The sequence below is a fragment of the Alexandromys fortis genome, unplaced genomic scaffold (assembly GCF_014885135.2).
Source record: "Alexandromys fortis isolate MF-2015 unplaced genomic scaffold, M_Fortis_MF-2015_v1.1 scaffold_52, whole genome shotgun sequence".
Lineage (NCBI taxonomy): Eukaryota > Metazoa > Chordata > Mammalia > Rodentia > Cricetidae > Alexandromys > Alexandromys fortis.
Genome location: NW_026067929.1, coordinates 9,170,353 through 9,192,500, shown reverse-complemented (window position 1 = coordinate 9,192,500; position 22,148 = coordinate 9,170,353). Strand labels below are relative to the sequence as shown.

At 39.4% G+C, this 22,148-nt stretch overlaps 1 protein-coding gene across 1 annotated transcript in view; it reads left to right on the top strand.

Annotated features, from left to right (window-relative positions):
* Window positions 1-21,433, top strand: part of Arl5b (ADP ribosylation factor like GTPase 5B) — a 29,029-nt gene extending 7,596 nt beyond the window's left edge. Inside the window, exons 2-6 of the mRNA XM_050144764.1 lie at window positions 6,303-6,363; window positions 7,951-8,098; window positions 11,549-11,632; window positions 14,439-14,590; window positions 15,766-21,433. Coding sequence (XP_050000721.1) covers window positions 6,303-6,363; window positions 7,951-8,098; window positions 11,549-11,632; window positions 14,439-14,590; window positions 15,766-15,814 — 494 coding nt within the window. The 3' untranslated portion in view covers window positions 15,815-21,433. The remainder of the gene's footprint in view (window positions 1-6,302; window positions 6,364-7,950; window positions 8,099-11,548; window positions 11,633-14,438; window positions 14,591-15,765) is intronic.
* The last annotated feature ends 715 nt before the right edge of the window (window positions 21,434-22,148 follow it).

Here is a 22,148-nt window from a genome sequence, read left to right as displayed (position 1 = left end):
GAAATGAACTTTCTAAAATGAAAACATCCAGAATCTACCTCAGGTATTAAAGGTCGTGTTCTGGGTCAATATGTGAATTATTTTCAACTTGAGTACTGCTTAGAACAAGCTTAAAACACATGGGTTAGATGCCTGTGCCCTTGAACATCAGCCTTCCAGAATAGAGCCTTGTGGTGGGCAGCTCACACGCTTCTATGGTGACTATATCGGATCAGGTCTGCAGTCTTACCATGGCTTTTGTTCAGTGAGCTGAAGAAGCACATCTCTGTGGTCTCCGCAGATGCTTCAGTTGGAGCAGTTTGTTACTGTGGAGGACCTTTTCGGTCTGTGTTTATGCCTTTGGAGGACCTTCTTGGTCTATGATGCTGCTCTGCACAGGCACAAATGTCTTTGGAGGACCTTCTCGGAGTATTTGATGCTGCTCTGCCTGTATTTAGTTCTTTTGTTTACCAGAAGCATGTTTTCCTCCACCTGATGAACTGTTTTTTTACACTAGTTAAAGTTTGGTTAATACTCATTTCTTGGCTGAAGTGGAGAAACTTCATTCTGGGACAACATACTCAGCCTTGTAGTTTATTGCTAATAAAGTATGTTTTTATACTACTAGGTCAAGGAGAAGTTAAGATGCATAGCATGATTATCTTTTTCTTTAGGATTTTATGCTCATTTTAAGCATTTGATGTATGAAAGGATTTTTTTTTATGGGTGTAAACTTTTTTGTCTCCATACTGCTACTTGATATATAGAGTTCAAAGCTAACCAGCAAGAAAGTACATTATCTAGAGCCCGTCCCTGGATTCAAACGCCAGCTAAGACCATCTTTCCCTCCCAGTAGATGATGTGGGAGGTTATATAGCCGGAGGCCTCGTGTCCTACCTAGTTAGGGTTTCTGTTGCTGTGACAAAATGCCATGACCAAAAAGCAAGTTGGGGGAATAAGGATTTATTTGGCTTGCATTTCCACATTACTGTTTACCACTAAAGAAAGTCAGGACAAGAACTCAAACAGGTCAGGAACTTGGAGGCAGGAGCTGATGCAGAGGCCATTGAGAGGAGCTGCTTATGGGTTAAACTCATATGGCTTGCTCAGCCTGCTTTCTTATAGAGCCCAGGACCACCAGCCCAGGGGTGGCACCATCCACAGTGGTCTGCCCCACCCCCATTGATCGCTAATTGAGAAAATGTCTTACAGCTGGATCTCATTGGAAGTATTTCCCCCATTGAGGCTCTCCTTTCTCTCTGATGAGTTTACCTTGTGTCAGACAGACACACAAAAGCAGCCAATACACCTAGTTTCCTCATGAGTAAACTGAGGAGTGATGTCAGTTTTTCACAGGATAATGATGGATATTAACTTATAAAGTATGTGTCAAACATAGCAGGACATATTGGCACACAGCTTTAATATTAGCACTCAGAGGCAGAGGGGCAGGCAGATCTCTGAGTTTGAGACCAGCCTAGTCTGCATAATTGGAGGCCAGCCAGGTCTACAAGGAGGCCTTGTCTTTAAAAATAAGAATAAAAAAGATAAGCCACTTAAGAGTTTACTTTTTTATTACTGACATTTCTTTGCTTAGCTGAAAGTTGGGGTTCAGCTCTTTTCAAGAGATGCATACCTCACTCTGTCACTTTGTCCTAATGGTGTTTTGTACTGATGAGCCTTCGCAAGTGCTTGCCTTCAGCACTCTGGAGGTAAGTGTTGAATCATCAGATGGACATGATCCACTGACTGTGGCAGCTGAATCATCAGATGGACGCCATACATTGGATGATACATTGAGGGGATTGGGAGAGGCTGGAGAGCCTGCAAGGACATGAAGAGCCCATAGCCTTTGCAGTCACTGAGGTGTAGTCTGTGTGCGATTGCTCCACATGTGCTGCATCACTGCATCTGACATTTTAATTAGTATCTAATTCATGCAAAACTTCCTGTAGTCACGGTGTTGATACAGCTGCTTATACCCAGAAGGTAGCAGTCTGTGTGCCAGGAAATTTCCTGTATACATTAAAAAGAAGTTTACCATTTTGTAGTGTTTTAACAACATGGAATTTTAATGTAACTTAAATTTGCATATGTTACTTCACAACTTTTAAAATCATGTCACTATATATAGTGCTTCTCTGATCTTTTTCCCCCAGCAATATTATTCTGTTAAATAATGAAATTCTTAACCAAAACTCTAGGAAATTTTGTTCATGCTAGTGAAAGTAAGAAAAAGTATAGGAGAAGACTTGAATTTTTCTTGATTTTTTTCTTGAAGTCTTTGCTCTCATTATGCTTCTTGTGAGCTGTTTTCCCGCCTGTGCTCATCTACGAGCATGGCCCTAGACCTAAAACGCGACCCTTCGCAATTTGTTTTGCTTTTAGTTTTTCTCGTTTGTTCATATTCGTGGCATTTCTTACTGTGTGCCCGGACCAGGCTGGTCCTTCCCAGCCCTGCTGCGCTTCCTAGCATTTCACAGATGCAGACTGCAGTGTGTGACCTTGTGTTTTGTGACAGCAAGTCGAATTGAATAATGCTTCTGAAAATGGCTAATGGGTCCATTGGATATGGCAAAACCTGTTTTAAATAATAAATTTAGGCTGTTGGCGACAGTAAGCTGCGTGGCTGGTTTTCCTGAGAGAGGGGCTCGAGGACGTAGAAGAAAGAACCCTGGCCTTCTCTCCATAGCTTGAGAGTCAGATAGGGTTTGGGGTTTTTAAATGGCTCAGCACAACTTGAGATCTAAAGTCAAGCGAAGTAGAGGTCAAAATGACATTAAATTACATTAATGTATATTGAATGGCATCGATGTCCCATCAGATTGGCAGCAGTTTTGACTTTGGGGATGGAGTCCTTCTCATTTGCAGTCAATACTACCTTGATCTCGGTAGCTTCTTAAAGGGTTTTATTTTCTTTTGTTTTTTTTCCATTCTTTTTAACTTCTTGGGTCAACGATGTTAACAGTCACTGCTGAGTAATATGAATAGTCAAATGCCTTTTGACATTTTCTTGAGTTTACTATGGTACGGAAGAGGGACATTATTAACACTTAAGCATCATCACAGAAAGTATCTCTGACACCGCTCAGTTGATTGTCTGTGGCCTATTGATTCTGCACAACCAAAAGACAGCAGTAGAGCACAAGAGCTGTCGTCTTTTCGAGCCTGGGGTTACTCTTAGACATGACAGTACTGGGTATCTCTGCCACTGTTCTGATTGGATACAGTCCACTCTGTCAAAGGGACCCTTAAGGAGCTTCGCGCCTTCGTCATTGAAGCATTGCATAGGGACAGTACATTCAGGGGTTGTTTGATTTTGCTTTTCCTTAGAAAGAGCTTCTACATACACGCATTCACATTACTTTGTACATATTCCTCACTGCTCTTTGAGTGAAAAACTTTCACCAGTTAGTATGTGTGGAAGAATTGTGTAGCCATTGACAAACTCAGGACAGTTGGAGGGAGAGGTGCAGTTATGTAACAGGGCAACTGGCCTTTGTGAACGTGGCCTTTAGTAGCTGGCCGTTGAGCCTGCTTTCATTTTTGATGTATAGATGGTCTTGATAGCTCTTCAGGGCTAAGATCTAAAATAAACTGCACTACTTCATGCCCGTACAAAGGACAGTCCTTTCTGTTGGTGTTTGTATGTGTAGACTTCAGTTGTTGGTGAACTTTCCTGAGTACTTAGGCCTCTTTCTCTGAGGGATAGTGTGCACATCTTCATCCTAAGAAAGAGCTAAACGTGTGAGCCTTGTTTTAATTGCTAGAGTTCCATATAAAGTGAAGAAAGGGGATCTGAAAGATAAAACCCCAGTGTTTGAACTTGAAGTCTGATCCCTGTCCACCACCAGAGCCTCTTTTTCTTGGTGCACCTGGACAACCTTTCAAAATGATGCATTATATAGGAGTGTAGACATCAGACTTTCAATACTAGGATCCTCACCTGTAGTCTGACCTGTAGTCAGACTAGCTTTGGATTGCTACCTTCAAAATAGTGACACGGAGGCTTATTATTAATTATGAAAACTTGGCCTTAGTGTACGCTTTTCTTACAACTGAAGCTAACCTGTTTTTATTCATCTACGTCCTGCCACATGGCTTTTATCTTTTCTCAGTACAGCATGTCCGACTTGTTCTGAGTCTGTGGGCAAAATCCCTGAGCATAGATTCCTCCTCTTCCTCTCTCTCCCCAGAATTCCCGCCTATTGTCTTCTGCCTAGCTGTTCACTGTTCAGCTCTATTAAACCAATTAGAGAGAAAGCCTGTCTCGAAAAACATATATATATATCATATATACATATATATAAAACAAATATATATATATATATAAAATCAGAAGGTGTCTTGGCAAAGACATATCTTCACAGTATACAAATATTCTACAACACTCACCATAACACAATAAAAAATTAGCTGTAGTTACCCACATAAGTTGTTTGAACAGTGCAACATCTCGTGCTACTGCCCATTCTCATCCCTGAGCCGGGGTTCTGTGCAGCCAAGTCTGGCTGTTCCGGTGGCCTTTTTCTCATTGCTGCAGTCATACCGAGGTCTCTGGAGCTAGGCAGTCAGAAATATTGAGAATGCCTGGTGCCAAACAATCTGTTTGTTCCTCTGCTGATAAAGAGTGTTCTTGCTCTTATCTTTAAGGAACAACAAACCAGTGGAGTGCCTCAAGGTTCATTCCATTAGAACCTAGGAAATTCAAGCCAATAGCCCCAGAAGGAAAGTTAAGTCAGTTATAACCATTTTGTTATGAAATGAAAACAGCCTTTCCACTGTCTACTTGTCCTGTAATATACTACAGGTAGTTCTTACTGATAAATACAGAAGTTTGTCATCGCAATTTGTCCATGGGATTGTGCTTTGTCTTTTTGTTAGTGGACGCACTGTTAAGGCTTTAAAAAGTGTATTAGCAGTATTTTGATACTTATTAAAGCTTATCATTGGAAGCTGGGTTGGTGGTGGCAATGATGTTGAAGGCCAGAGGGCGGTCACTCTCAGGGAGGCACTCTGGGAGAAGAGCAGCGGGCTAGTGAGAGAAGCACCTGTCTCCTGTGTTCCTGTGGCACTCCCTGCCCTGCCCTGCTGAAGCCCTGGGGCAGTGGCGTTCCTTAAGCATTTTGTGCTGGAGAGGGGAATTTTTAATGTTTGTTTTGTGCTTTGAAAATTTCATACATGCATACATACAATGTATCTTGGTCATAGTCACGTCCTCCTAATCCTCCCCCAACTTCTCCCCCTCATTCCTCCCAGATCCCTTCAACTCCCTCCCAGCATTGTGTCCTCTTTTTCTTTTCCCCCAACCTTCTGCCTTCTCCTTTCCCCTCTCACCTCCTCCTTCCCTTCTCCTTGCCATTCCCCCTCTTTGTCTTTCTGTCTCTCTGGCCTCCTCCTCCTGCACTTACCAAGCCCTTTCTCTTGTGCTCACATAATCTTGGTCAGGCGCATTGACTACCTGGATCCACTCCCTTAAGGAAACTGAATCTCTGTCTCCCCAGGAGTCTTCAGCTATCAGCGGCTTCTCACTAGGAGTGGGGGCTTGTTGAATCCCCCTGTGCACCAAGAGAGGGGAATTTTGAACATACTCTGAAAAAATTTGGATTTTTTTTAAAATCACATATTCAAGACAGATTTCAAAATATGTACCATTTAACAGAATAATTAAGCCTAATAACTGCCTATAACAAAATGGTTATTTAGTGCCTGTCATCAGAAGGGGAAAGGCTTTTGTTGGGCAGCGTCAGCAGATATACCTACTTAGAATAATTACATAAAACATGTTTCAATAAAAACCATTGAAGGCTAAGTAATTGCCTTTATTTCTGCCAATTAATGTAAAAATAAAAATCTGCCTGCTAATGGAAAGAGCATTGCAGTTTTCAGCAGCAAATGCCATTTTTAAATGAAAGGCAAAAATGTTAGTACATGTGAGTGGGAAATTTCCTCATGTTAAACCACTTAGCGCTGATTCGCAGAGCAGACCTTGAGCTGGCGTGGAGAGCCAGCGCTTTACACTCACAGTTTACCTCATGATGTCAGGTGTTTATCTGAGGACCCAGCCTCCACTCAGGAGTGACTAAAAGTCCCTGTTTCTACCTAACCAGTCTAAACAGGAGAACGCCATAGAAAACGCAGAGTGGATTGTGTCACTTACGGCAGGTCCTTACTGTGGAAAGTTTCCTCCCATGGTTTTCCAGTAGTGGGTGCTTAACAGGTGAACTAAGCACCTTTGGGTTAGAATCACCACTGTGGGAAGCCTGTGCTGTAGCGTGCGAGCACTAGTGTAAATGTTCATGGCTTGTTTTCTTTTTTTTTAGAGCACAAAGTAATCATTGTGGGACTGGATAATGCAGGGAAGACCACCATTCTTTATCAGTTGTAAGTATTGGTGCCTACTTAACAGTTCCTGAAAACCTTTGCTGAGTAATGAGATGCCTTTCTTCCCAGTTTTAATAATGCAATTGTCAGACATGTAACTTTTTTTATTTTACCAAATAAAAAAGTAAAATAAAATGTCCTAGACTGACTAAAGCCTTCAGCAAGTATTCTCTCTGTGACTTCCCAAGGAAGAATGGGCTTTAATATTAAACTAAAATGAAGTGCAGCCTATCCTGGGGTGAGGTGATGAGATGACTCTCGTGTAATGCTCCCTCAGGAGCCCTGCATCAATAGAGTGCTGTCTCTGGGAAGCTGCTCTCCCCTAAGAGCTTTGGGGTTGTTTAACAGAGCCAGACTCGTCTGAAACGATGGCGGTCAAAACGCTACTCTAGGAGCTTTCAGAGACAGGCTTGAAATTCTCAGAAGTGCATTAGGCTCACCGCCAGTAATGAACACCTCCTGAATCTCTGCAAGGGTTGGCCGTGATTTACATACCTGGAGCATTTTAACACACAGTCACACTGTACTTGGCACTGTTATGTGAGTCTCATCCCTCCCTCCCTTCCTCATCTTGCATTTAAATCCCCCTGGTTTAGGGCTGGGTTATAGCTCAGCAGAGCAGTTCCCTATGAGACACTGAGCTAAAATTCCTGGCCCTGCCTGCAAAAGAAGAGGGTGGAAAGAAAACAAACAGTATTGTTAGCCTTCAGTTGCCAGAGGTGCTCACTTTCCAAATGCCTAACACATTTGCTAACAGGTGGCTCCTTTTGTTATTATTTCAGAGCTGAATCGTTAACTTTCCTTTAGTATATTTTTATTCATTAGCTAAAATGTATTTTAATATCATTTAGCCTTTAATATAAATCTCAATTATTTCTGAAGTTTTTCTTTGATAACAATCTTGTGCACATTGTTAAACACATAACATGTAAACTTAAGAGAAAATTATAAGTGTCTTCAAATACATGTTATCATGGAATGTTATCAGCCAGTTTATACATTTTATACATTTAAATGAAGTGTTTAAGCAGTCAATAAGAATGCAAGTGATGTGAAAATCAATATTAGAAATATAGTTCATTTTAAGTAAGATTTCTATTTGTCTGTGACCTTAAGATTATAGGTTGGTGAGCCTAAACTTGTTTTTATGGCTGTATTAACTCTCACTGTGCTTACATAGACATACAGCAAAATGATGCATAGGATATTATTGAGTTATTGCTACTTTGCAAGTATTGTTGTCACAGTTATCCAGAAATTGCTCTTTCAGAATGGAACATTGGTTCTGATGCAATAACTGGTCATATTGGTGTTTTGCCCATAGACATTCAAACCCACACCAGTGTGTTCCCTTCTCTTTGTGTCAGGCCTGCAGTTCATCTCATTAAAAAGGAGACAATAGTATTTAGGGGTTGTGCTGTGTTTGTGTCTTTATTTGTGCAGGAAGTCTCCAAGCTTCCCTTTCTTGTGTTAGCGATTATTATGATTGTTATAAGTAGGGAAGGTCGACTTCTTAAAAACATAGAGATGAAATGTGCTTGGGGTTCTCAAGATTTACAAAGAGTTTTCAATGTTATCTTTCAACAGCTTAATGAATGAAGTAGTTCATACTTCTCCAACCATAGGAAGCAATGTTGAAGAGATAGTTGTGAAGAACACTCATTTTCTAATGTGGGACATTGGTGGTCAAGAGTCTCTACGTTCATCCTGGAATACCTATTATTCAAACACAGAGGTATGCCAAAATTACCTTGGAATTTTAATTTAAAAAATTTTCTAGGAGTCAGCATAGGAGATGGCTAGGCTGTAAAGAAGCATATTAGCAGTTGCCTTTAATAAGGAATTGAGATTTCCTCATGGAAGGAAAGGCAAGTAGGAGTCCTAAGGAGTTTGTTCTGTTCACAGTGGTATCTTACTGCTGAGACTTGTTCTGAGGAGATTTGAGGATAAGATTCAAGAGGGTACTTGCATTGTTTTCTCCCTATGAGGGGCAGAATAGTCAATGAAGACATTGAAATATAAACCTATTTTACTAAAGCCAATAGATTATATACATGCAAAATGTGCCTGGCTGGCAGAACTTGCTGTGCAGGTCAGGCTGGCCTGGAGGTCACTTACATGGATCCTCTTGATTCTCTGCCTCCTAAGGACTGGGATCGTAGGTGTGCAGCACTATGCCTGGCCAAGATCCTTCTCAGTTGAGGGCTTACTCTGGCTGGCCCAGACCATCCTTACAGTGGCTCTGTCAGTGCTCCATGGACTGGACAAATGTGACACTGGCTGAATTGTAACATGAGCTGGGCTGGCTTGTTGGGGTTTCTGTCCTGCCCAGTTGGCCACAGCCAGCAAGCCCCCCAAAAAATCACACAGAGATCTTTTTAAGTTATAAAGCTGATTGGCCCATTAGCTCAGGCTTCTTATTAGTTCTTGTAACATATATTAACCTATTATTCTGATCTATGTTAGCCATATGGCTCAGTACCTTTTTTAGCAGGGCAGCTCACATCTTGCTTCTTGGGAGTCTGGGCAGGAGTGGGAGGAATCAGCTTCCTCCTTCCCAGAATTCTCCTGTTCTCATTGCATCATTTCTGTCTTCCTGTCTGGTTTTCCTGCCTGTACTTCCTGCCTGGCCAATCAGCATTTATTTAAAACATGATTAACAGAATAGAGACAATTCTCCCGCACCACTGAATAATGAGTCTTGCCACATGAGCACCTGATGAGGGAAGGGTAAAATATTTTAAGCATAATTTTTCAAATAACAACCCAGATTTTCAGCTTTAATTAATGTGAAAAATGGGCTGGCAGGCCATCACTATCATTTTAAAGGCTTTTATACTTTCTTCCTCTGGTATAGAAAAAGGCAAAGGACATAGAATTTTTTGTTGTATATTTATTGAGTATTTTGAGTATGAGAAGAAATTGCTTATGTTAAAAGTAAGTAGAGGAGTTAGTCCAGAGAAGCTGATATTAACGTCTGCAAACTTATGTTGCACAAGAGGCTGGGTTCCCAGTGTTTTATTGCACACATAATTGTATTAGGAATCATGTAGACCCGGACAGGATAGACTAAGGAGCTTGGTGAGCATCTGTAGAGATTAATGTGTTGGCCACTGACGGGTCCCGAGAGGGCAGTGCATGGGAAAATTCTGTAGAGAGCTTATTGTTTTCTTATTATCACTCATTCCTTCAGGATTAGCTTGGGGAATATACTGTATTGTCTTCATTTGTGCTTGGTTTTCTGTCTAGAGGCAGACTTTCTTGATGCTCATAATGCCATGTTTAGTTTTATCATTTAGAATAATGGTGTACAGTTACACATGTAAGCTTTCTTTGTAAGGAGGGACAGCTAAGAAATCGTGTTTTCTAAAGTGACATTTTAAAAAATGGAGCTGAAAGAGTATAACACAAAGAATTTTTGATGCACAAGTTGCCTTTTAAAATAAAATAAAAAACCCACTTTGTTTTATGTGTGGTATTCAGTGCATGAACCAGAGTGGCATGTTGTGAGTTTGCAGACATTAATGGTGCTGGGCTCTCTTCTTCACTGGGGTTGAGCAGCACAGAAGTGGTTGGTGAGCAAATATGGTTATAAGGCAGCAGAATACGCATTTGGACAGTAAAATACTACTGGGAGAATAACAGTGTTTTAATATGCTCAGGTGGCAGACGTACCTTGTCAGCGTTCACTGTCAACACTTGCAGTTGACTCCAGCGGTGAAGAAAGGCAGTTCTTACACACAAATAGGACGAGATGGTTCAGGCTGAACTGAGTGCACTTACCTCAGAAAGGGGAGTTTTTGAAATTGCTGACAATCTAGGCTTAACCTCGGTTTTAATTACATGCTATTAGTATTACATGCTCTCTTTGTAAACCATTTCTACAACTATATCTCAGTTATCACAAAGAATTTATTGCAACACACCAGCACGGTCCATTACACTTCAGCCTGCTTCACTCGTCACTTTGTCCTCCCTCGTAATCGTGCTCTGAGGAAAGCCTTTACTTTGATGCGGCCTCCCAAAGTGAGCATCTCCTTTGTAATGTAAGGAGCTCCAGGCATTAATTCCTGGTAGCTTCCTCCCATTAATCCAGTTACTTCCCGGTATTCTGCCCATTCTTTGCCGTGCTCCTTTTTCTTGTAGTATGCATTGAGTTTACACTGTAGTTGGTTATCCTGTAAGTTGATTCCAGCCTCTCTATTGTAACTTGATTTGTATTACTCTCCTATTCTATAAGAGGGATGACACTATTTACCCCTGAGTTTTTAGCCCTTTCTTTTATACAGTTTGGTTTAGTAGCTCCATTTCACTATTTTCTTGTATGTACTTAACAAAGTTGTTTTTAATTTAGTTTTTCATTTGCTTGTATTCTTAATGTTTAAGACTTACTTTAGACACACACACACACACTCCTTTCTCCCACCCTACCCCAACAGAAAGGCACATATGCAGAGATTCTCCAGTTTTCCTTGTCTTTTCTAATACCACCTGCCTTTTAGCATATTAACGTCAGCGCATGCAACTTGGCACAGTTCAGCATGCTTTCTTCTTGAGCTTTTATTGCTGAAATTCCTTCTGTAAAAAATACCTTATTCATTATTTTGAAAAACAGTTTTCCTCTGAAATTAACTCTTCCTTTAATAGGCAAAAGACTTTATACATAAATAAGTAATCAATTATTGTCTAACATTAGTGGTTCTCAACCCTCCTAATGCTGCAGCCCTTCAATACAGTTCTTATGTTATGGTGAACCCCAACCAAATTATTTCATTCCTATTTCAAAACTTCAATTTTGCTACTGTTGTTAATTGTAATATAAATAACTTATATGCAGGATATCTGACATGGGACCCCTGTGAAGGGGTCATTTGATCCCCATTGGTATAATGAATTGTAGAATGAAGGCTTTGAAGCTTAATGAAAGAGTATTAAATTCCTGTTTTGCTGTAAACATTACTTCTTATTACCCACAGTCAGGAGCTTTAGGAGGTTAGGTGCTGCGTTCGTGCTACCATCTGCCTTCCCTGCCTGCTGTGCTTCTGTGTCAAGCTCTCCCTGGTGGAAAAGCACTGGTGCTGTAGAGCAGTGACGATGCCCAGTGAGAGCTGTGTCACTGCAGTGACTGTGCAAAAGACTGAACGCGCCACTAATTTCCTTCCTTTATCTTAAAATTGCCTTCTAGTTCATCATTCTTGTGGTCGATAGCATTGACAGGGAACGGCTGGCTATTACCAAAGAAGAGTTATACAGAATGTTGGCTCATGAGGTAAATTTTGAAAGCAAACCTTTAAAACATGTAATAAGTTATATGTGTCCTGGTTTTGTTTTATGTAAAGATTAATGTGAAACAGTGTTGGCCATTTTATCATAAGCAGAACGTTCTATATTAAGTAAGCTGTGTCAAAAATCACAGTTTGAGGGCTGGAGAGATGGCTCAGAGGTTAAGAGCACTGGCTGCTCTTCCAGAGGTCCTGAGTTCAATTCCCTGCAACCACATGGTGGCTCACAACCATCTGTAATGAGATCTGGCGCCCTCTTCTGACGTGCGGGCATACATCGAGACAGAACGTTATATATATAATAAATAAATAAATCTTTAAAAAAATCACAGTTTGATACGATTATTAAAAGCTGTTTGTTTTTCAGCATTAAAACTATTGATTCCTGCTCTTAAAAAATTGATATGCTGAGATTAGAAGTGGCGGGGGGGGGCAACAAAACTTAAATGTCTTTCAGCCAGAAGTTTATAATAACTTTAATGAATGATTTGAGGTAGCTTGATTATAAATATTTGAGCTATAAAAAAGTGACAATGAAACATATTCTTGCACATGCTATTTAGCATAAGGTGTGAAGTGCATTGTGGGATCTTCCAGTATGGTCTGCTTTCTGTCTCAGATGTATCTCGAATCTAAATGTGGTAATTGTTATTCCTGTGCATATGTGTAAAATACTAAATTCCGTGTTATCTTTCGTAACTTGCACTTTTTTCATGTTTGTGTGTTAAAGTTGATTTTGTAAATTGACATACACAGTAATGGTATTTAATGGTATTTTCATACAGTGTGTCTCTGCCTGCCTTCATCAGCCCTTGTCTCCCCCTTTCCTTTTTGTTTTTTTTTTTTTGTTTTTGTTTTTGTTTTTTTCAAGGTTGTCTATCAGCCTTGGATGTCTTGAAACTAGCTCTGTAAACCAGTCTGGCCTTGAACTCACAGAAATCTGCCTGCCTCTATCTCAGGAGTGATGGCGTTAAAGGCATGTACCATTAAGCCTTGTTTTCTTTCTTATATTATTTACTGACTGCAGTTTCCCCTCCCCCAGTCTTTCTCCTCACCTCCTCTTCTCCCCAGATCTACCCTTATCTCTTCAAAAAGAGCCCGCCTCCCGGGACATCAAGCAAACACAGCATAACATGCTTCAATAAGATCAGACACATACCATCACGTTAAGGAGGGATGAAAAGAACCCCACAAGTAGGCAAAAGGATCAGAGACAGCCCCCCACTCCCACTATGGGGAACTCCAAGTTACTCAGCCATAACATATATGTAGAGGACATAGGCCAGATCCTACAGTCCCCCTGATATCTGTGAGCCCCCATGAGTCCATCAGTTGGTTCTGTGCCCTTGTGCGCCCTTGCTGGTCCCATTACTGCTCTACAAATAGTCCTGTCTGCTTTCAGACCACACGAATTCCATCACTTTATTGTTCTCCCCCTTACCATGCTCTTTACTACTTTGATGACCACTATGCGCCTGTGTACACACACAAACTAAATTTAGAAATAGATGCATATATGAGAGAAAAATACTCGTCTTTCTTAGTCTGGCTTATTTCTTTTTTTTTTTAAATATTTATTTATTTATTAGGTATACCATATTCTGTCTGTCAGGCCAGAAGAGGGCACCAGACCCCATTACAGATGGTTGTGAGCACCATGTGGTTGCTGGGAATTGAACTCAGGACCTTTGGTAGAGCAGGCAATGCTCTTAACCTCTGAGCCATCTCTCCAGCCCTGGCTTATTTCTTTTAACATAATGTTCTTTTTTTTTTTTTTTTTTTTTTTTATTCTATACACAGTGTTCAGCCTCCAAGTATGCCTGCAGGCCAGAAGAGGCCACCAGATCTCATTACAGATGGCTGTGAGCCACTGTGGGCCGCTGGGATTTGAACTCAGGACCTCTGGAAGAGCAGTCAGTGCTCTTAACTTCTGAGCCATCTCTCCAGCCCCAACATAATGTTCTTTAATTCCATCCACATTCCTTAAAATGTCATATTTCATTTTTCTTCATTGCTGAAGATTTTTATTGTGTATATACCACATTTCTCTGTTCTGTTGCTAACAGACGCCTAGAGCACTTCTGTTGTAGGCTTCTAGTGATTCCTGCAACAATAAACGTGGATGTGCATGTATCTATGTGGCCTGTTGGCTTTAGAGTTCTTGAGGTGACCCAGTAATGGTATAACTGGGTCATATGGCATTATATTTCTAGTTTTTTGAGGGAACGCCACAATCCACCATAGTGGCTGCGTTGGTATTCACCCGCACCAGCACTGTAAACATGAGATTTAGCTATGTTAATAATGTGCACTGCCAAAAACTGTGCACATAGCTGAAGTTCATGACTTTGAGAGTGACACTTCCTCCCTGTGTATGTCACAGTTGATCTAGTTTGTCAGGTTATGTCATATTTTAATTATAAAAAAAACACCAAAGCCACAGTGACTACTACTAGTGAGTTTAAAGTTCTGTAAAGGCTAATAAGTTTATCACTCTCACCTGTATAGAGTATCACACATGTACAGTGTTTATTTTCTTTTCAGTCTGACTATTTTTATCCAAAAACAGAAAAATAATTATATTTTATTAGGATAAGCATTAAAATGTGATTATTTTAAAATTAAATGTTAGTTTAAGAATTTTTTGGAAAATAGAAGTCTTTTATATAATTAGTTACAGGGTACATTTTATGCTCTCACTTCAGAGTTTAATTTGTTTATGGTAGTTGACATATAAATCTGATTTGTGATTGTGCACAGGTTTGCTATTTCAGTATTTTGTGTCAATTGCAGGATTTAAGGAAAGCTGCAGTTCTCATCTTTGCAAATAAGCAGGATATGAAAGGGTGTATGACGGCAGCCGAGATCTCCAAATACCTCACCCTCAGTTCAATCAAGGACCACCCGTGGCACATCCAGTCGTGCTGTGCGCTAACAGGAGAAGGGTAGGTGGGATCCAGGAACTCCCAAGGTCCTTCCACAGTGCGAGGACAGCTCATCGTCCTTGTCCTCACACCTTTTATTGCTTTTCTTAAAAATGGTTTTTATATTGTTTCTCAGGCTTAGAAGTTGGAAATAATTCTAGAACAATTTACCAGCAAGTTCTTCATATTTTTTTTAACATAAATGCAGTATTTTCAAAGGCATAAGCAGCTTTGGAATTAAATGTTTAGAAGTTTGCACATCTGTGGCCTTCATCATTTACTTACTAAGCAAAAACTGTGAGGCCACCCAAATTAAAGAGAAAACTTTAAAGAAATTACACGTTTTTTGAAAGGACTTAACTGAGTTTTCTCCAAGAATGTATCTCTTGTATTATCAAGAGTCCTTTCAGGAGGCGTCCTTCTAGAGAAGAAACATTTGACAAAAGCCAGTATAGTCTATTCTTGCTTTCCTGTGAGCGTGATTGTAGAGGGTGCTAAGGGGAAGTGGGGGTGTCGTAGTGTTTTTACCTATTTATGCCAAGGGTCCTCATATCAACCTTATTCCTTAGTTTTTCTTATACTCTTTATATTTTTTTATTCTTTGCAATACAATAGTTAGGTTTTTAGAAATTGGGTGAATAAGAAGGTTTTGGTGTTGTTATAGTGGGTTCAGCTCATTTTAAATGGGGAGAATGGGTGTGGTATTTTCAATCTTGATGGAAAAACTGGATAAATTTGAGATAAGACCAGAGCAGTTTGCCACTTTGTTTGAATGGTCAAGATCATTTTGTTTAAGTGACTCTTCCATTAAAATTTCACTTAGGACATTATTTGAAATCTGTCTCTGACGGACACTAGGGATCTGGCTCAGTTGCTAGACTGCTCACACAGCATGCATAAATCCCTGGCTTCTGTCCCCATTACTACATATACAGGGTGGTGTATGTTTGCGATCGCAGCCTTTGTAGGCAGGGTAGAGGCAGCAGGATCAGGAGATTAAGTTCATACTTTCTGCATAGAGGATTTGAGGTTAACTTGTGCTGCATGAGACCCTGTTCCTGGGGGGAAGGGGGTAAAAAGTTGTCACCAATATCCGTAAATAGCATTTGACTGTAACATGAACGTTTAGGTAAGTATGGCTTCAACCTTTGAACAGAAAGTTTCTAGTTTCTAAAATACTTCTGTCTTTTGTTTAGGTTATGCCAAGGTCTAGAGTGGATGACCTCCAGGATTGGTGTGAGATAATTTTTTGCCTGAAAAAGACTTCTCTATTTATTCCGTGACATGAACATTTTTCCTAACACCTTTGGCTGCTAAGGCAGCAGCATGTTTAATTTATAACAACACAAACCTCTGAGCAACACTTGAATCAAGTGCCGCTGGCCTGGAACATAAAGATGTTTTCTTACCTTTGTTTCAGATGCACTAATCGTCAGTCGGATGAGCATAATATGTAACTAAGTTTGCAGCAACAGAGCTCTTCTGACTGCCTGTTCTAACTATTTGGTGACTGCCTTGTAAAAACTGTTCGTCATATATTTCATGTTATCCAAAGTATTGTTAATGTCCTTTACAACCGTTTCTTTCACTTCTTGGGCACCACTCCCTCCTTCCCAGGTACTTAGGATTTGACAGAGCCGTGGTAGGAATTGTCATGGACTACTCCTCCAGCACTAAGCATTTGTTCTCTGCGAACCCTTTTCATCTTCCGGACAGAATTACTTATGATGATGAAAATCTACCTAGAAGCTGTGTATGCGTGCAAACATCATGAATACTTGTCTTTAAACTTCCCTCACCTCATTGCATATCATAGTTTAATTTTAAGTTTCTCTTTGCATGGGAATTAAGTAGTCCATTTATGTAACAAATTAAGTTCATTTTTCTGCTAATACTATTTCGTTAAAAACACACAGTGAAGCATGAATTGGAAAGCCAGCTTCAATGGTAAATATTATTGGCTTCATTTGATAGCTTAAGATTTTTTGCTGTGTTTATAACTGTCAGAATTTAGTGAAACACACCAACTTGGAACTAAGCTAGGACACTTGAAAGCTGTTTTTCATCAGTTTGCTGCCTGTTTTATTGTCAACAAACCTTCAGCTATTCGTCAGAGATCCCGTACCTGCTTTGGGCAGCAGGCAGAGTTTGAATAATCTGTTTTATTTCTTAGATGTATAGTAGTATCTACCAGAGTACCTTTATCACCAGCAGTATGTTACTGAAAGGCAAAATAACATGGCTTTTCTTTAAATCTGGCTGAGGAAGATGGGAAAGAGACTTCAGACAGTTGCCGTCTCTGTGTGTGTGAAGGCCGACTTTGTCCTAAACTCTGTAGGTCACTGCTGAATCAACCCCAGCTTGTGGATTATTCCTAGAAGACTCAATGCTTGTATTCTTTTTTTTTTTTTTTTTTGAGACAGGCTTTTTCTAAGAAGTCCTTGGCCTGGAACCCACTAGGTAGAACAGGCTGTCATAATCTTAGCAAAATAAATGCTTTTATTGGTTACAAAAATGAAAGGAAGAGGCCTACTGGACGGTATCAACGGTTCCCAAGGCCGTTGTCTCGGATGAAAAAGGAGGACAAGGTCATTTGCTGTGTGGAGCTCTGTGTGGAAAGGATGTAATGTGTACTTGGGGGTAATTCCTCATTTGCAGTATTTTTTATTTGGATCAAAATCAGCTTCAGTGTTCTTAAATACCTGCTCAAAATTGGTATTTTGATTTCAGGTTTTTGTATGTAAGTTGCCTTAAATTTTTCTCTCTTTTCAGGTGTACTCACTTGTTTCGTTTAGTTAATTTAGTTGAACTTGATATTTTTATTTAGTGTTTGCACCCTTGATCTGAGAAAGTGGCCAGAGGAAAAGTTTTCTGGGCTGTGGGAAATTGTTTAAACTTTGAATCTTTTCTTAGTGATTCTGTGTCAAGTAGAGGATAAGTTTAATTTTCTTATGTGTTTTAAATATAACTCATAATCAAAGGTGAAAGAGAAAAACAGATATAAGTCATTGTGGGTGGTGTTTGTTGTGGGGGGACTAAGAAAATGCCAATTACCTAAAGCACACTTTGCCTGAACTTCACTTCACTATGTTGTTTACCATGAATACAAAAAAATTCTCTTAAACCTGTCTTGAGACGAAGCATATTTACCGCCCCCATATTTCTTCCTTTGAAATAATTATTTGCCTTCTTGTATCTAATGAGATTGGCTGGTTCAATTTTCTTCTATCAGATAATATGGTTATTTTTATACTACCATGTCAGCATTATATTGAAAGTGTTTTTAATAGTTAACTGTATTTTGCCAAACAGCTACTAATATAGATGCAGATTTGCTGTTTGTTAAACGTGCAGTTTATCTTACTTCTAAATCCTTATTAAAAAGCGTCTGATTAGTGTGAATTAGAAGCAATGTTTGTTAGTCATCTAAATATGAAACCAGTGTTCAAGTGGACATCGTGCCATTGATTGGGCTAGGGTCCATTAGGAAGTCCCATTTACAACAGCAGGAAACTAGTGATCCTTTACTCCAAGAGAATGCTTGGACCCAAGCACGTGTGTGATGCTAAGCATTTGACTTGAATGTTCACTGTAAATCAAATGGCTGTAAAATATTACTTGATGAAAAATGTAAATTTGTGATGGTGCCTTTGTTCCTTTGAGATGAGTTCTCAGTTTTTTACTCTGTTCTTTAGGGGTCACATTACAGCTAATGAGATGGAGCAGGTGATGTGAGCCTCGTTCTCCTTTGTCTCCTCATGTTATTTGACAGAGTTTGTATTGTACAGAATCCTCCCATACCTGCTTTACACCTTATATTTTTTAATTCAAAAATGGAGGAATTAAGTTTATCTAGAACCTATTCAATATGTTACTGCCAAAAGTGCAAAAAACAAACAAACAAAACCCACTCCCCTTGCAAATGAATTGTGCCACTTCTTACCTGAGCATGGCGTCTTCACCCAGAAGCACATTGAGAATCCCTTTAGAAGTAGCACTCGCTTTTGTAGGGGAATGCACTAAATATTTTTATTCTTAATGTGATTTTATTTCTTAAAACCAGAAATATTAATATATATTATATATAATCTATTGAAAACTGAGGATTGAATATGTAACGTTTGCTTTTAGGGTCTTGTGTTAACATTCTTAAAGGGATAGTACTTTTATTCCATATTCACTAGAGAAAATATATATTCATTTCATTCTTTTAAAAGCAGATTTAAATAACTCCCTTTGTAATAGCTCCTGCCTCTGCATCCTCAGTGCCAGGATTGCCATTGGTATTTTAATTAAATATAATTTAACTTTCATTGTATAAAAAGAAAACAGTTATTTTCCTGTGGAACAAGGAAGGGTACAGACAGTGCTATAAATAATGGTCTTTGATCTGCCAAGTCTGCCATGAAGGAGTCTTTGAAGAAAATAAAACTTTTTAAGTCTTTGATGCTGTATCTCAGAACAGATTAGAAGCAGAATTGTTTCCAAGAGCATTCATTTAATCCTTCACCCCATAAAAACACAGGATTGTTCCTCTACATGGTGAAGTTTATGAGTTAACCATTTATCTGTGGCTTTGGAACAAAATCCCCACACACCCAAACTTTAGTTTTAAAGGTCCTTTACTCTTCTGTCAGTGGGTCACCTCAAGATACAGCTTCTTGTCTTGTATCTAGCCAAACATTGCACTGACTATCTAAAGAAATGGATTCTGATCTTAACCTATCCACTTATTTTTGTTCTTCCCAAACCGAGGAGCTTTTAAGTAAACTAAGTCTCAATGTTTTTCATATTCTAAAGCCTTACACACTATTACTATTTTTTTAAATCTAAAATAGTAGGGAAATGCTTGTGGTACCACATTTAAGTCGTTTTGTTCCTTGTTCAGTTCCCACTAGTGGTTTCACTTCCTCCCTTGTTCTGTTTCTTGCCTTAAGGCATCTCAAACACTTGGGCTTTCCCTTACGTGTCCACTGAGGTGTGAAAATGGCTTGTGTTGAAGGTCACCAGTTTTCATTTGTCACCTTTAGTCACTCAATAGACTGTGAAGACTGACACCAAGAGCCTCGCTTTGAAAGCAAGGTATATTTTAAGGATTCTAGGTGACCAAAGCTAAATAAACAAATTCAAAATTAGGCAAGCTTTGTGTGGTAAAAATCAACTAAAATTAGGTAAGAAAATATGGATGTGAGAGATTTTTTTTTTTCTTCTTTGTGTTTAATTCTGGCAGCATGGGAGGAGAACTACTCTAATTGCTTATATTATGGCTGGAAAACCCAAGACCAGTTATCATTCTGGGTTAGAATCTGGAACGCTAATCACACAGGCACATCTTGATTTTTTTTTAAAACTAATTCTCTGCATTTTCTCCTGAAATGGAGAAATAATAATATGTGCTATATATAGACTGAGTATAGAAAAGGAAATGTCTAAAAGAATGAAATGTTTTCTTGCACAACTTACCAAATTTTAATTTTAAAAATTACCTCATTTTTTTCAGTCCACAAGGTGCTTTAGGCGTCTGGGGTATCGTGCGGTGCCATAAATTCCCTTCCCCCAAATGTCTTGGAATGTGCAGAGTTCCCCGCTGAAGCGAGTGCTAGGTGGGGCTGTTGTTTAGTTCTTTGTGTCCCAGCAGCAGGGTGAGCAAGTGAGCCAGCGCTCACTGGATGGTGAATCAGTTAGGGACAGGAAAGTCCTGCCATTTGATCAGTGATGATCAACTCTGGCTATCAGTGTGTTTGGACAGCAGATGCCCATCGCTTGATCTCAGGAGTTCATGACTTATGGGCGTGTTTTAGCTGGAGTAATGAGAAACTAGTCATTTTCGTGTATAATTTCCCTCAGGAAATTCAGGGACTCCTTGGAGCCCTGTTGATTCTCTTGGAGTAAACGTTCAGTCTAGTCGTGAACAGTTTTCATCATGGTTTTGAAAAAAAGCTTAGCTGCTGTTCCACTGAAATTGTAAAATAAAATGATGGCTATGGCTTTTCCAATTATGAGACAGTTTTCTATTTCCCCATTTTGACTGTTCTGCAGATGTAGTTTAAAATAAGGAAAGCAAATTCCTGGCCGTTACAGCCCTGCTGTCCTGTTTATTCTAATGGGAGTGTAATGATTGTAATTACATATTGTTGTCTCCACACATAACTTGGTGCTTTATATAACATTAAAGAGAAAGTAGACCCTGTACTCATTATACTTCTAGCTCAGACTGCAAAACTCTTTAAATATACATATATGTTCACTTCATAAGATTTAAATAGAAATTGTTATCGGTTGCATCTCAGGCTTTGTGCAAGTGTTCTGACAATATCTTTGCCAAGCAGTTTGGTCCAATAGAAGATAGAATTAATAAGATCAAGGTAGGGTCCCATCTCTTTGTGGGTCCTCTGGTGTTTATACAGGAGGAAATGATATCGCCTATATCACATACTGCTTCTGAACCCTCAGCAAGCAACCTAAGTGTGTGCAATTGCTCTAATACTTAAGTGATAACCAAGAAAGTGTAAAAGCCAATGCCAAATGCGTTTCACACCATCACTCCTCACAAGTGGTTCCAAGCTTGTTTGATTGTGAGGTTGTTGAGTAGACATGGGTTTTGAATTTTAATACTTTTCACTATCACAAAATGTATCTTTTATATATTAGGTCATGGTCGTGATTTTTTATTTTTGCAATTATGTTCTAATGTATTGTGTGCATGCCAACTTACCCAAGTACAAAGGTGCGGCTTGCTCTGGAATGTTAACCTTTTAGGCAGGTTTTGGCTCATTTGCAATCATGGTGCAATATAGCATAACATCTATTTGTTTTCAGTCCACAGTTTTATTTTTGTCATAATAAATACTTTTCCAATATGAAGTGTAGCCTGTGTTTTCTTTTGAAGATGGAGTGTAGTTTAATATCCTCTGTGGTTGTCGGTGCTAAGAACCCAGGTAAGCTAACAGCAATTTTACAGTGGTGATATCATAGAGGCTCATAGAGCCCAAGGTAAGAAACAGCTCAGTTCCGCAGCTCACACACTACATACTGGAAGGTTGTGCAGAACCAGGGCTTCTGCCCCTCTTTCTTAATTTCCCATTGAACCTGACTCCTATTTTTTTTTCCCCACATAGCAGCTATGATACCCAAGTCTAATAGTTCTTGTATATCTTTGTACAGGGGAAAAGTCAGATCATTGTTAGATTCTTAGAAAAAAATTCCTTGTTCCCTAAAGAAATTCATTCACTAGCCTGAATATAGCCAGTTGGCTTCTTTGATGCAAACATCTGGCTAAGTAGAAAGTATATTTAAACCAGGGGAGCCTGGGAAGAAGGAAACCGTGGAAGAGAATGCTCGTATGTTGTGCCTACATTCACAGCTTTATGAGCAGATTGAAAATACTATGTTATTTAGATTCCTTTAATGAGTGGCTTTTAGTTAAAAAAAAAAAAAACATTTTCTTAGATTCTTTGAGAGTGTGAGGAAAGATCACTTAAAAACATAGGGAGTTGGGAACTTTGTGTCAATGGTTATTGTATTAGTTACTTTGTGTAGCTGTGAACCAATACCTGAGAAACAACTAAAGGAAGACGTG